Below are 15,927 nucleotides of genomic sequence, written 5' to 3' on the forward strand. Positions count from 1 at the left end.
CATGATATCTATTAGTTTCAGAAATAAATAAGTAAACTGATTGCAGAAAAAAGAATTGTCAATTATAGGGACATAAGATCTGCAGGCGTTAAACATTATTGCTACTGATTTTAACTTATAAGCGAGTTGACGATTCAGGTTTGGTTGATAGCTCCTATAGGCATGCTTTCTACGCGTTACTGATTTTAAGCGTTGTTATTGTCATGCAGAAATCCTATAGGCAGGTCATCTATATGCAGTTAGTTATTTAAATATTATAAACAGGTTTGCCTAGTGACAGATGCATATGTAAAATGCAGGAAGTCCTATATGCATATTACCTATATGATATGCAGAATTTCAAAAACGACTCATAGACATGGTATCTATATGAAGTGCAGAAAAATCCATGAACATGGTATCTACATGAAATGCAGAATTTCAGAAGTATAGGAATTCCCTATGAACATGGTATCTACATGAGATGCAGAATTTCAGAAGTATAGCAATTCCCTATGAACATGGTATCTATCCTTTTGCATGTAGGACTGACCCTCCCTTTTTCACTAACACCCCAGCAGTTTATTACAAGATTATTACAGACCAGAATGAATAAGAAAAAGATAAAAATATATCAGAAATTAAAGATTCCAACTAAGGAGAGCCAAATTCAGACCCCAGGTCTGAAATATGAAATAAACCAACTTCCAAAGATCAGATTTCCAAAGCCTTTCTCTTATTTAGGATGTGTCAAAGTTCCAAGGAGCTTCAAGAACTCCAAGAAATGCTTACACCCCCAAATATCATTGCAGAATCAGATTATAGTGCAGTGTGGAAGGGTCAGCCCTCAAATGTCCAAGCTTAGAGGGAACTCAAAGTCCCAAGGCAAGGCTCATAGGAGGGGCAGAACTTAGAGGCTAGGAGTAAGTGCAAGTGCAATAGAGGGGAATTAGGGGAAGTCCAGGGTAAACTGGTGGTCATACCCAACAATAAGGAGTGCTGGCACACCCCAACCAGTCTACTAGGCCACATTTTGGAAGTTAAGATCCATTAAGGATCAGGTTCAGACCTGAGCAGCAATTTGGATACTGCCAGGCCATAAACCTTAACTCAAACACATAGAAGGGCTTAGGGGTATGGGGAGTTCACAACAAACAGCAGATGCAAAGAGAGAGTAGCATATTCAATACGGAACATGAACAGGAAAGTAACCAAGAGTGTAGCAACTGTAAAGTAAACACATAGGGATGATGCTGGAATCAAAATTAGGACATACCAGTTTCAGGGAAACAAATAAGTGAAAGCAGAAGTCTTGTAAGCCAAATTGCAAGCAAGCAGTACAAAAGATCTCAGAAGAGAGTAGAGAATTGAAAGAGTATTGTAATTGAGAGTGTGTGTGTAAGAGTATGCAATTCAAAGTGTGTTCAAGTGCAGAAGGGTAGTCCCCTTTTATAGTGTAGAAAACAAGTAAGAAAAGGTAAGGAAATAGTTTGCAATCAATCACATAAAGTCTCCTTTTGGTTAAGAGATTCTGATTTCGAACGGGCATAAGACAATTAAGGAAAGAATTTGATTAAAACCTTTTCCAAAGTAACATAATAAGGGTAAATACACAAGGTTTATTTAAGGCAAAAGTCCAATGGTACATGGTTTGTGAAAAATAAGAAAAGGGAATCAATCAAACAGCCAGTAAAATCAAAGCTGCAAGCTTTGTTCGAATGAACCAAGTCAGAAAAAGGGTAAAGAAAGGTTCAATTAGGGAAAATCAGTAACAATCAAGTAAACACCATTAAAGGAATTCAGAATCAATTAGTAGTTGGCAAAACCTTTTGAAATAAGAGTTCTCATATATAAAGCACACAAATATGTGAATCAAGAAAAGGCTATCAAATTATTTAGAAGAAAGTTTAATCGAAGAGAAGTTCAGAATCATAAGCAAAAAGATACAAGTTCAATTTGCAGACTCATAGTGAGTCTGAAAGTTCAGGGTCCCAAAGTGGAGCCTTAACTCGAACACAAAAATCAAAATCATCAAAGGAAACCCCTCAAATCCTAGGGTTTCAAAATTGAATCAGACATGGAAGTGAGAAAGCAAGTCATTTGTTTTAGAGTCTCAACAAAACAGATATGATAGCATGTTTGAATGACAAAGGAAGAAAATCATGAAGAACATATTTGAGAAAACTCGGAAGCTAAACAAGTTCAGAAGAAGGAGATAATACAAACGTGAACACAAGTAAATGAAGTATGTAAGAACATAAACAGAGTCCAGTAAACAAGATCAAATAACTTAACGGTAACCACACATAGTAAAAGAGTAAATAAAACTAAGCAGTAATTAACATGCATAGCAGAAAAGAAAAGGTAGAAGACAGTACATGCGTAATAAAGAGTAATCACACCAGCAGGGTATGGACAAACACACATAAAGTAAAGAAGAAGAAAAATCAAAAAGATTTTTCCCAAAAATCCTTTTAGAAACCCTAAAATCGAAGAGAAACGATTTTGAAAAGAAACTTTTGGGGAAAACACTTTAGATGGCTAGAAAAGCATAGATATAGTATAGATCTAAGCAAATAATGGTGAAAGGACCTTGAATAACTTAGGGTTTTGGAGAAACCCTAGAAATGAGAAAGGCTTGGAAACAGGTCCGATCTTGAGTCAGAGAGGTCAAGAATCAGGCTCCTGAGTCTTGAATATGCCGGAGCATGGCCGGAGGAGCCATGAAATCAAAGGTCTGAGAAGATCGGAGAGGGAATCGTCGAGGTCAAGCCTCGAAGCTTCGAACAACCCTAGCTTACTGGTGAAGATAGGTGAGTACCAACTATCCATGGCTTGAGAAGCCATGGATTCCGGTGACCGGTGGTTGAAAAGGAAGTAGGAGGAGGCTAGGGTTTCAGAGAGTTTTTGAGAGGATTTGAGAGGGTTTGGGATTCAAAGGCGGCGGGCCAGGTGAGAATGAGGGATTAGGGTAGTCACCTGTGTTTAATTATGGTAGGGCGAATAGTGGTCGTTGATCTGAATGAACAACGTCCTAGATTTAAGAAGGTATTTGGGGAACCGGGTTGGGTCGTTTGAGTTGGGTTAGGGGTTGGGTCAAAAGGAATTGGGTTGGTCCGAATTTGAGTTTGAAATTGGGTCAATTTTAGGCTAAAATCGAAATGTAATGGGGCTACAATTGAAATGAACTGAGGCCAAAATTTAAATAGCCAGTTTTCCCTTTTTATTTTATAAAAATAGTAAAAAATGATTTTGAAAGCAAATTAAAAGCACTGGATCCGTTAATAGTATATAAATATTAATTTAAAAATATTGGAACCAGTTTCATAATTATAAAATGCTATTAAATCTTAAAGCAGGCTAAAATTGCAATTATATGCAATTTAGTTTTTAAAATACCAAATTAATTTGTAAAAATATATGAAAAGTAACCTACCTATATTTTTGTATAAATATGAGAATAAAATAAGTTATTCACCAAAGTGATAATTTTGGGAATAATTATTGAGCAATAAATCAATTTAAAAATCTTTTAAAAATTGGAAAAATACTAAAACACTTGGGCATACTTATATATGTATGTATATGATATTTGAAAGTATTTGCATATAAAAGAATTACATAGGGAAAAATTGGGTATCAACAAGGGGTGGGCTAGCGACGACTATGTTTTGTGGAGAATGTGATTGGCAGTTGATGATCTCCTCTAGGGCTTGTGTTCAAAGTGTAGAAGAAGAAGACAAGGGTAGGGTTAATGGATCAATTGGGCCAATTATTGTTTGGGCTCAAATTCTATGGGCTAGACAACCTAAATGAGCTGAAAATTTATTTTGCTTTTTTTTTAAAATACTTATAACAAGGTATAAAATAACTCTCAATTGATTTTAATAAACTATTATATTTAAAATAAAACTACAAATTAAAGTTGAAATTATTTTTGGCATTTTCAAAGATTATATTAAAATAAATTAAAAATAGGTTCAAAGTAATATATCCTTCTAAAAACATCTAATACGTGAATTAAGTAGAGAAAAATGAAACTATTTTTGTAATTTTCATTTTTTTTAAAAATAAAGTAAAATAGTTAAAATAACGATATTAGACCTAAACTAAATATCTAAAAGCTAAAAAGAGTAAAATCTCGGGGAGGGTCAAAAATTATATGACTACAACTAGGGCCTTTTTTGCTTTATCAGTTTGAACCTGGGGTCGAGGCTTAGCCGGTGTGATGTTATTTCCGGTGGAATCCATGTCGTATCTAAATGGGACCATGCAAAGCAATCCATACTATAAATAAGAAATTGAATGAATTTTTTCCTGAGTTCGGGGGTTAATCCCGTTCCCAAGTATACCTTTCTCTCGGGCATGTATTCGATCAGTATGACCTGCTCCAGTTCCTCGATCATTAACTTAGTTGAATCAAACTCTTTGGGAACGACAAAAGTTCGAGGAGTAAGGAAATCCTCATCTTCGTCTTCAATTACCCGTTGTTCTGATTCTGTCGAGGCTAGAGGCGATGATTGCTATTTGGTCGCTTGCTTATATTTGGTGTTCAACTTTCCCGAGGTCGAAGGCTCTGGTATCGGCTTCACTTCATCGGCTGCAAACATCTCATTTGTAGCGTGTTGCTCTCCGTAGATCGTTTTTACTCCATCCTCTATAGGGAACTTCATCATCTGATGAAGAGTTGAAGGTACTACCCTCATGTTGTGTATCCACAGTCTCACTAGGAGTGTGTTATACCTCATGTCACCTTCAATGACATGGAACTTTATATCTTGTATGGTCCCGGGTACGGTTACTGATAGGATAATCTCTCCTTTTGTTATTTTGCTTGCCATGTTGAAGCCATTTAGGACCCGGGATGCAGGTATAATCTAATCTTGCAGGCCGAGTTGTTCTACGACTCTCGATCTGATTATGTTTACTGAGCTACCTGGATCCACTAAATCACGTTTAACTTGAATTTTACTTAAAAGATAGAAATTACCAGGGTGTCGTTGTGTGGCTGAGATATGCCTTCTGCTTCTTCGTCATGGAACGATAAGGCGTCCTCGGGCACATAGCTGCGAGTCCATTTTTCTTTGGTGATTGATACCTTGGTGTATTTGAATACAGGTCATTGGGGGACATCGACTCCGCCAACGATCATGTGGATTACATGTTGTGGTTCTTCTTGTTCATTTTTCCTTGCATCTCTTTCCCTGAAGTGATTCTTAGCTCGATCACTTAGAAATTCTCGAAGGTGACCCTCGCTGAACAACTGAGTTGCGTCCTCTCTTAGCTGCCTGCAATCTTCGGTTCTATGACCATGTGTGCCATGATACTTGCACATCAAGTTTGGGTTCCTTTGAGAAGGATCGGTTTGTATGGGCTCAAGCCACCTGGTGTCTTTGATCTTTCCAATAGCTAACACGATCCCCGATGTATATTGTCGCACCCCCTTTTTTCCCTTTTGCGGGGGAGTCCAGGTTTCGACGTTCATGTGGGAATAACTCATTTTCTTTTGGGAATTGGGTATTTGAAGAGTCGCCACCTAACAGATTATGGTGCGTTAGGTCACCTAGAGTAATTAACTCATGGACTTGTTTGCATTACCAGATATTAGGGTAAGGGCTCGAAATAATCTTGAGGGGAAGGTGTTAGGCACTCCTCGTGGTCCACAACGGTGAGTCCAGGCCGAACTTAAACTATGTGAATTAGTCATTTTAGCAAATAAACAGTTTAACACATACTCACAAATGAAGGCATGTTTTGACATTCTAAGTACATGTATGATTCAAGTGATGAAAACAAAGAAAAAGGTTTGAACAATTTGCACATATGTAAAGAAAAGTAAATTCATTTAAACAACGGGAGTTGGGAAAGAGGGGTCCTAGGTTGGTTAGCTTGCAGGATCATACCCACACAATGCCCAGTAATCACTCCTCAATAAGGGGTTACACGTAACATTAGAGTGTAGTCATTATATCCTTACTACCCAATTCCCTCCCCTTGGTCATAGCCTAAAATGTTCTAGCAACCTTGAAAGATATCCTATGCGTGCACTACCCGTCCCTTCCTTGTGGGCCTGGAGGTATTTAGTGATAACAACATGATAGGGGATTTAATAATTACTAAAGAAAATCAAGAAACGTATGGAAGCTAAAAGAAAATAAAGAAACGAAAAAGGACGGAAAATTAAAGATAGATTGAATTCAAGAAAGGGTTTCTTGAATTCAAGAAGTCTATTCTTGAAATTGAATCCTAAAAACAACAATTAGCTAATAAAAAACTAATCGCCTTTGGTAGAGAATTAAAAACAAGAGATAGATTGTGAAACCCGCCCCTTTAGAATAACAAGAACAACAATAAGCCTTAAACTTATCACCTTTCTTGAATACCTAGAAGTCATCTAATATTTCGAAAGAGTTTAATCTTACCACTTTAAGTTGAGTCTTGAAGGTTGAAGAATAAATCCAAGAGTAGCCACACACAAGAGTGCAAGAAAAATCTCACAATTTTTATTGATAATAATCTGAATCTAAAAGCAAAGAAGATACCCCTTTATATAGGGAAGGGGTCATGAAATTCTACCTAAAAAAATAATGAAATAAAGTCCTAAACTACTTCGGACACCAAGTCCAACTACCATAGGAAAAGGTAAAACTCTAGGAAACAAAAACCAAATCAATCTTGGAAAGTAATTCCAATAATCTTAGGAAAAGAAAAACAAAACCTTAACTACCTAGGAAATCATCAAATATGTCCTAACAAACTAGGAAACAAAATATGGAACTTTGACTCCTTCTCCTATGTTTTGTCCGCCCCTCTCTGAGCTGACTTGGGCGCCAAGTTGGCTCCTTTGTAAGTTGATTTAGGCACCTAATTGAGGCCCTCCTTGACTGGTGCTTGGACCCCAATCTACCTCCTCTTGGACTTGGACTTGGACTTAGACCATGAAATGAGTGTAGCACTTAGCTAAATCTTCTCCATAATTCTTGAGCTCTTCTTCCACCATTAGCGCATTCTTGATCTCTCATTGAAGCCCGACAACTTTGTCTTGCTTCTCCTTAGCTTGAGACCTTGTAAATGGCTTTATTGGTGCTTCTAAAGCTTTATCCTTGTCCGTGGAGCTATCATTCCCCTCCTCTTGAAAAGAATTCGTCCTCAAATTTGAACCTACATCAAACAAGGATAAGTCAGCAACATTGAAAGTAGCACTTACTTGAAACTCACCTGAAAGGTCCAATTTGTAAGCATTATCTCCAATCCTTTCAAGTACTTTAAATGGCCCATCTCCTCTAGGGTATAATTTTGTCTTCCTTTTTGAAGGAAATCTCTCCTTCCTCATATGAACCCAAACCAAATCACCAGGCTCAAAGATAACTGGTTTTCGACCTTTATTTCTTCGTAAAGTTATTTGCTCATTCCTCCTTTCAATTGCAAGTCTCGTATGCTCATGAATAGTCTTCATCAAACCAGCTTTCTTTTTTCCATCAAGTCTAACCATCTCATTAGTAGGAAAAGGCAATAAGTCAAGGGGTGTAAGGGGGTTAAAGCCATAAATAATTTCAAAAGGAGAATAACCAGTAGATGAATGAACAGTTCAATTGTAAGCAAATTCTACCATAGGCAAGTGTTCCTCCCAAGAAGTTAATTTTCCTTTTAGAACAGCCCTTAACATATTTCCTAAGGTTCTATTTACTACCTCAGTTTGCCCATCAGTTTGTGGATGACATGAAGTAGAAAACAACAATTTTGTTCCCAATTTTCCCCAAAGCACACGCCAAAAGTGGGTTAGAAACTTAGCATCCCTATCACTAACAATAGTTCGGGGTATACCATCCAATTTAACAACTTCTCTAACAAATAGATCAGCAACATGAGAAGCATCATTTGTCTTTAAACAAGGAATAAAACGAGCCATTTTTGAGAACCTATCTACCACAACAAAGATGATATCCTTACCATACCTTGTTCTAGGCAGCCCTAACACAAAGTCCATAGAAATATCAATCCAAGGTGAAATAGGCACAGGTAATAGCGTGTAAACCATGTGGCAACACTTTAGATTTAGCTTATTTTCACTGAAGGCATTGAGCACAAAATATTTCTACATCTTTTCTCATATTAGGCCAAAAGAAATTTTCAGCAAGGATGTCAAGTATTTTAGGCACACCAAAGTGTCCCATAAGCCCCCCACAATGTTCTTCCCTCACAAAACGCAAAGAACAATTAGGGACACAAAGCTTATTCTCTTTTAAAAGAAACCCATCACAAAGCTTATTCTCTTTAAAAAGAAACCCATCTTTCAGATTATACTTATCAAAAGGCTCATTTAAACATGCCGAAAATGCTACATCAAAATCAGAATTATCAACATACAATTCCTTAATATGATCAAATACCATCAATTTAGAAGTAAGAGTAGAAACAAGAGTGTACCTTCTTGAAAGCGCATCAGCAACTATATTGTCTTTACCTTGCTTGTAGCTAATGACATAAGGAAATGTCTCAATGAATTCAACTCATTTGGCATGTCTTCTACTCAATTTACCTTGGCTTTTGAAGTATCTTAAAGACTCATGGTCAGTTTTTATCACAAACTCCTTTGGCCACAAATAATATTGCCATGTAGCAAGAGCCCTTACCAACCATACAATTCTCTATCATAAGTAGAATAATTCAATGCAACCCCATTCAACTTCTCACTAAAATAAGTAATTGGTTTAGAATCTTGCATTAAAATAGCCCCAATACCTCTACCAGATGCATCACATTCAATTTCAAAAGACTTATTAAAATCAGGTAATTGTAACAAAGGAGAATAACACAATTTATCCTTCAAAATATTAAATGCATGCTCTTGTTCTTTTCCCCAATTAAAGACCTTATCTTTCTTAATGACTTCAGTTAAAGGTGCATCAATTAAACTAAAATTTCTAACAAATCTCCTATAAAAGCTAGCAAGTCCATGAAAACTTCTGACTTCAGTAATGCTATTAGGTGTAGGACGATCTTTAATCGCTTTGATTTTATCTTCATCTACTTCAACACCTCTAGAACTCACAACAAAACCCAGAAAAACTACCTTAATTACACAAAAAGTGCACTTGGATAGATTTGCATACAGTTGTTGCTCCCTAAGCACATTACAAACTTGTTTCAAATGTTCGACATGCTTTTCTAAAGATTTAGAAAAGATAAGAATATCATCAAAATAAACGACTACAAATTTTCCATGAAAATCCTTAAAGATATGGTTCATTAACCTCATGAATGTACTAGGTGCATTAGTTAACTCGAGCAGCATCACTAACCATTCATAGAATCCATATTTAGTTTTAAAGGCAGTTTTTCACTCATCTCCAGGATTCATTCTAATTTGGTGATATCCACTCTTCAAATCAATTTTAGAGAATATTTGAGACCCATGCAATTGGTCAAGCATATCATCTAAACGAGAAATAGGATGGCGATACTTTACCGTTATTTTATTGATAGCGCGGCAGTCCACGCACATCCTCTAAGTGTCATCCTTCTTTGGCACCAAAAGTACAGGCACAAAACATGGACTCATGCTTTCTCTTACAAATCCCTTATCAAGCAGCTCCTCTACTTGTTTTTGCAATTCTTTTGTTTCTTCGGGATTGCTCCTATAAGCAGGCCTATTAGGAATTTGTGATGCTAGCACAAAATCAATTTGATGCTCTATTCCTCTTAAAGGTGGTAAACCTTTAGGAAGATCCTCAGGAAAAACATCTTCAAAATCCTGCAAAAGGTTAGAAATAATAGTAGGCAAAGAGGATGTTAGTGAATCATTATTAAGCAGAACTTCCTTATAAGTGAGCAAGATAATAGGTAGCCCCTCCTTTTTTGCAATTAAACACTCTTTGACTTTTGCAAGGCTCACTTTTTTTCAATCTTAGCCTCTTTCCTCTCACCAATGCTTTCTTTTTTCACTCTTCCCCACCTTTTCCTTTCTCTCATTTCTGCCCTCTCTCTCCTCACACCTCACTTCATATTTTTCCTCTTTTTCTTTCCCTTTAGTCTCTCGTTTTGATCCCTCCACATGTTTCCCCATTGATTCTTTCATCCTTTTTTGATCTTCATACACTTGGGAAGGAGTTAAAGGTGCAAGAATGTACTTCTTTCCATTATGCTCAAGAGAGTATCTATTTTTCCTCCCATCATGAAAAGCACTCCTATCATACTGCCACGGGTGTCCCAACAAGATATGACAAGCTTGCATGGGTACTATATCACATAGAATTTCGTCAGCGTACCTTCCATTCTTAAAGGAGACCATATATTGTTTATTCACCTTGACCTCTCCACTATCATTGAACTATTGCAACCTATAAGGTCTAGGGTGCTTCGTCCATTCCAACCCTAACCTTTCCACCAAATATGAACTCACAACATTAGCACAACTCCCATTATCAATTATCATAGAACAAATTTTATCTTTAATCCCACACTGAGTATGGAATATGTATTCCCTTTGTTCTTCATTAGAGTGACCCAAATTAATGTGCATAAGCCTCCTAACCACAAAATTTAACCTACTATCAATGTACTCCATCTATTCTCCTTCTTCATTCTCCACAAAGTTTGCTTCTTGTTCTTCACTTGGTTCAATTTTTTCACTCTCATATCCCCCATCCTCTTTGATTAGAATGTTTCTTCTACTTGGGCATTCATAAGCCTTATGCCCTCTCCCTTGACACTTGAGACATTGAATAGAAGAAGTAGAAGTAGAAGTCTTAGACATAAAAGGCTTACTCCCATCCTTGGATTCCAATTTGCTCCTGCCCTTGTCATCATGTAATTTAAGAGTAGGTGTCTCCTCAGATTTCGGCCATTGCTTCTTTGGAATAATAGTTGGTCGGCTTCTCCATGAGCTAGATTGCTATCTCCTTTTGTTTTGTCTTTCTACCTTTGCAGCTAATTCAACTAACTCATCTAAAGTTACATATTATTGTAATTCGACTACATCAGCTATTTCCTTATTTAAACCATTCAAAAACCTAGACATTGTAGCCTTCTCTTCCTCCATACAATTAGCTTGGATCATAGCCATATCCATAGCCTTAAAGTACTCATCTACAGACAAGGACCCTTGACTCAAAGTTTGAAGACGTCGTTGTAGATCTCTTTGAAAGTGTGATGGCACAAATCTCTTCCTCATTACCCTCTTCATCTCAGCCCACGTAGCAACGAGTGCTCGTCTTTCTTGCAATCTGTCCATATAAAGCTTTTTCCACCAGATTGTTGCATAGTCAGAAAACTCAACAGTAGCAAGTTTAACCTTCTTACCCTCCGAATAGTTGTTGCAGTCAAAGATAGCTTCCACTTTTCTCTCCCAATCAAGGTACAAGTCTGGATCCCTTGTTCCCTTGAAAGATGACATCTTCATCTTTATACTACTTATATTATCATCTTCAATTCTTCCTCTTTGTCCCCTCCTATCTCTTCCTACCCTATCAAAATCAATATCATTATTAAAATCATTGATTAGTTTTTCTTGATTTACAATAGCGGTGGGTACATTTCTCCTAGCTTGGGGTCTAGCATTATTTCCCCTCTTAAATTCAGCTATTGTAATATTTTGCTCAGCAATGGTGTCCCTCATCTCTTGGAATTGCAAATTCCATCTTTCAAATTGTTGGTGCATAGCTTGCAAGGTGAAATCATTCCTTTCTTTGATTTCGGCTTCTTGAAGAATCCTTTGTTCATCATCACTACCTGTATGAGACATCCTGAACAAAGCAATATATATCTCTCAATTTGGCTTTTCTCTTTGATATTCTCATCTCTCGTACCTTTTTTCACTCAATGCAACTCTTGGTCGTTAATATTTAGATTTATTAATAAACCTTACTAGTCACAATCCTTAGTGATAAGAGTATGGAGTTAGAAAAAGAAAGAAGAGTGAATGACCAAACCTAGAAAGAATAGGAATTGGTTAGTAGAAAAAAAAGAATTTTAGGAAACCCAAAACCCACAAGAATAAGGAAAGAAGTTTCCTTAATCTTCAAGAACAAGGATCCCCTCTTCTTGTTTCCTTTCTTGACTTGGAAATCAAATAATACTTGAATTCTAAAAATAATAATGAGCAATAACATTTTTTGGGCTGATTTTAGTTTTATTTTTCTCAAGAACCTCCCAAGATTATCAAGATTGAAATCTTTATTAGTCTATGCTCTGATACCACTTGATAACAATATGATAGGGGATTCAAGAATTACTAAAGAAAATCAATAAACGTGCGGAAACTAAAATAAAATAAAGAAACGAAAAAGGACGGAAAATTAAAGATAGATTGAATTCAAGAAAGGGTTTCTTGAATTCAAGAAGTCTATTCTTGAAATTTAATCCTAACAACAATAATTAGCTAATAAAGAACTAATCGCCTTTGGTAGAGAATTAAAAACAAGAGATCGATTGTGAAATCCGCCCCTTTAGAATAACAAGAACAACAATAAGCCTAAACTTATCACTTTTCTTGAATACTTAGAAGTGATCTAAGATCTCGAAAGAGTTTAATCTTACCACTTTAAGTTGAGTCTTGAAGGTTGAAGAATAAATCCAAGAGTAGCCACACACAAGAGTGCAAGAAAAATCTCACAATTTTTATAGATAATAATCTGAATCTATAAGCAAAGAAGATACCCCTTTATACAGGGAAGGGGTCACGAAATTCTACCTAAAAAACAAGGAAATAAAGTCCTAAACTACTTTGGACAATAAGTCCAACTGCCATAGGAAAAGGTAAAACTCTAGGAAACAAAAACCAAGTCAATCTTGGAAAGTAATTCCAATAATCTTAGGAAAAGAAAAACAAAACCTTAACTACCTAGGAAATCATCAAATATGTCCTAACAAACTAGGAAACAAAATAAGGAACTTTGACTCCTTCTCCTATGTTTTGGCCGCCCCTCCCTGAGCTGACTTGGGCGCCAAGTTGGCTCCTTTGTGAGTTGATTTAGGCACCTAATTTAGGCCCTCATTGACTGGTGCTTGGACCCCAGTCTACCTCCTCTTGGACTTGGACTTGGGCTTGGACCATGAAATGAGTGTAGCACTTAGCTAAATCCTCTCCATAATTCTTGAGCTCTTCTTCCACCATTAGCACCTTCTTGATCTCCTATTGAAGACCAACAACCTTGTCTTGCTTCTCCTTAGCTTGAGACCTTGAAAATGGATTTCTTGGTGCTTCTAAAGCTTTATCCTTGTCCGTGGAGCTATCATTTAGGACCTCTAATTTAGGTAGTTCTAGACCATCCTAAGGTACTTTAAAGAAGAAAATCTAGGCGGCAACCAAAATAATTAGGACTGCATTTAAAGAGGGAACAATTAAAGGCTCACATTTTACCTCCACAAACAGAACAAATAAGTGCACGTCTCAAACAACAGTTTTCAGATATTTAAGAGGAAATCTGGAACAGGATATCTAGGTGAGTAGAGAATATGCAATATTAAGTTTTGACCAAAGTTTCAAAGACCTATTCAGCTTGTCTACTGATTTTAGACATGTTGAATATGAGCAGTCACAGATAACAAAACATAGTTTTATAGTCGCAGGATTTTTAATCGCCCTATAGGCTTGCCTATGCGTATAACAGTGATATCCTATGAGCATGGTATCTAATCATTAATCAGGAATGCAATAAATCAGTAAATAGTTTTAAACGAGTAATTTAGATCCTATAGGCATGCTTTCTAGTAATATTATTTAACGCAATGTAAAGAAACGAGTAGATTAATTAATCAAACTGACTCAGAAACTATAAGCATGAGTTAAAGTTAAGCTGATTTTAGATCTAACTAAAACTGATTTTTTTAGATCCTATAGGCATAATTCCTACAAACTGATTTTAGATCCTATAGGCATGATTTCTACAATTAAGCTGATTTCAGACCCTATAGACATGACTTCTAATTATGTAAAAAAAGGTAAAGCAATCAGAACTTATTTAAACCAAAGCAGATCCTATAGGCGTATTATCTAACAAACACATTTGAATCGAAATGGACCCTATAGGCATGTTATCTAACAAATACATTTGAATTGAAATAGACCCTATAGGCATGTTATCTACCCAACTTTACCCACAATATACAACTACCCTCCCTTTTCACTAGTCACCCCAATATTTGTTTACAATTAATTATTACAGACCAATGATTGAACAAAAATTACATAAATAGAACAGAAATTAAGCTATAGGGAGCCTGAAGTAGGCCCAAAGTGATTCCAAGCCTCCAGTAGTCTCAAATGCCCAAAGTTCCATAGCTAATTTCATGTCTATGTGTGTCAGAGTTCTCTAAGGACCTCAAGGATCTCGAGCAATGCTCACACCTAGACCTTTCTTAAATAATAACTGATTTATTTGCAGTGTGGAAGTGTCAGCCCTGATATGTCAGAATTCAAAGAGATCTCAAGGGTCTCTAAGTAGTACACATACCAGAGGGGCAGGACTTAATAATCAAGGAGTAAGTGAAAGTGCATGATGGTTTAAAAAAGTTTAATAGACAGTATAAAGAAAGTTCTTAGGAATGAAAAAAATTTCTGAAAACCAGCACTGATTTAGTGATAAAACAGTTTGAGGAAAGTATGAAAACAATCTACAATCAGAACACCAGTCATAGAACAAACAGGCTTTAGGAAGTACTTTGGCAAACAGTTTTCACACAAAGAAAGAGGGGTTGGGAATACAGAGAATACTCCTTAATGGAGCACATAAACAACATGATGCATAGAGTTCTTAAGGGCTTCTACAGAACTAGTAGGTTAGATAGAATGCAGGTCATGCAGCAAAGATCACAGCAGAAACATGTTGAGGACATCTGAACAACACAGCTAGAGTCACTCTAGGGAGATTAACTAATTTAGCAGGAGTGAGGCAGAACAGGCAAGGACTTAAATGGACATTCTAGGCAAATATTAACAAGTGAAGGCATGCCAATTACACAAAACAACGCTTAGGCATGCTAGATAAATAGTAGTCAGTCAAACAGGCTAGTTACATATGTAGACATATTAAACAAGATAGAAAACAAGCAACTAAAGTGGAAACATGATAATCACATATTTGAATAGGCAGTTTTTGGCATGCTGAGTAAGCAGTAAACGGAAGCAAGAATGGGCTGGAGCCATATGAACTAAGGCAGTAAATAAACACATAGGTTTAGATTCTTAAAATTAATCAGAAGCATACCTAGTTAAAGAAAGAAAACACAAGATGTGAGAAATGTATTGTGCAATTTCCAGCCTTGGGTTGCAGTCGGCTAGAATAACAGAGATCACAAGTAGCAGAGAGAGCCTTTTTTAGAGTGTAAAGTGATAGTTTCTAAACTATTGTTTGTGTTCTGAAGTGAGAATAGGTAAGGGCATATATAGTAATCTAGAGTTAAACAAAATAAGGTAAAGAACCAATTATGTAGCAATTAGGGAAATTTACAGAATCACTCACACACATGAAATCAGTAAAGTCTTTCCCTTAATTAAGGGATAATCAATCATCGGTAAAAGCATGACAGATTTTTAAGGAAAGAAATCAAGTAGGACTTAGGTACATAGTAGGTAATTAGGGGTGAATGAATAGGAATTCAATTAAGGAAACAATTAGTAAGAATAAGCAAGTAACATCGTTGATTCAAATAAGGCAAGAGAAAACTAATTAAGGCAAGAAGTTCAATCAAAATGAGTGAAAAAGTAAGAATCAAAGGTTTTGTTAAGGAAAAGAGTTCAAAATAAACCAAAAATAAGAATTTCAGAATAGTCAAGGGTTTAATTAAGGAGAAAATAACTTAAAGAATCAGCAAGTATCACAGACAAAATAAGGCACGAAAGGAATAGTCAGGATTCGATACATAAGTTTTAACGAAATAAATTGGTAAATCAAGAAAACAACACTGATTTAAGGAGAAAAATATAAGTTTACCATGAATAGCCAAAAT

The 15,927-nt window shown here is 36.2% G+C and overlaps 1 protein-coding gene across 1 annotated transcript; it reads right to left on the reverse strand.

Annotated features, from left to right (window-relative positions):
• Nucleotides 1–9,487: 9,487 nt before the first annotated feature.
• On the reverse strand, nucleotides 9,488–10,270 carry LOC138881879 (uncharacterized). Its single transcript, XM_070162171.1, has 2 exons — nucleotides 9,935–10,270; nucleotides 9,488–9,733 (listed from the first exon to the last, which is right to left on the reverse strand). Exons 1-2 carry the CDS (start codon nucleotides 10,268–10,270, stop codon nucleotides 9,488–9,490), a joined length of 582 nt encoding a protein of 193 aa, XP_070018272.1.
• Nucleotides 10,271–15,927: the final 5,657 nt, after the last annotated feature.

The sequence above is a fragment of the Nicotiana sylvestris genome, chromosome 11 (assembly GCF_000393655.2).
Source record: "Nicotiana sylvestris chromosome 11, ASM39365v2, whole genome shotgun sequence".
In the NCBI taxonomy this organism is placed as follows: Eukaryota; Viridiplantae; Streptophyta; class Magnoliopsida; order Solanales; family Solanaceae; genus Nicotiana; species Nicotiana sylvestris.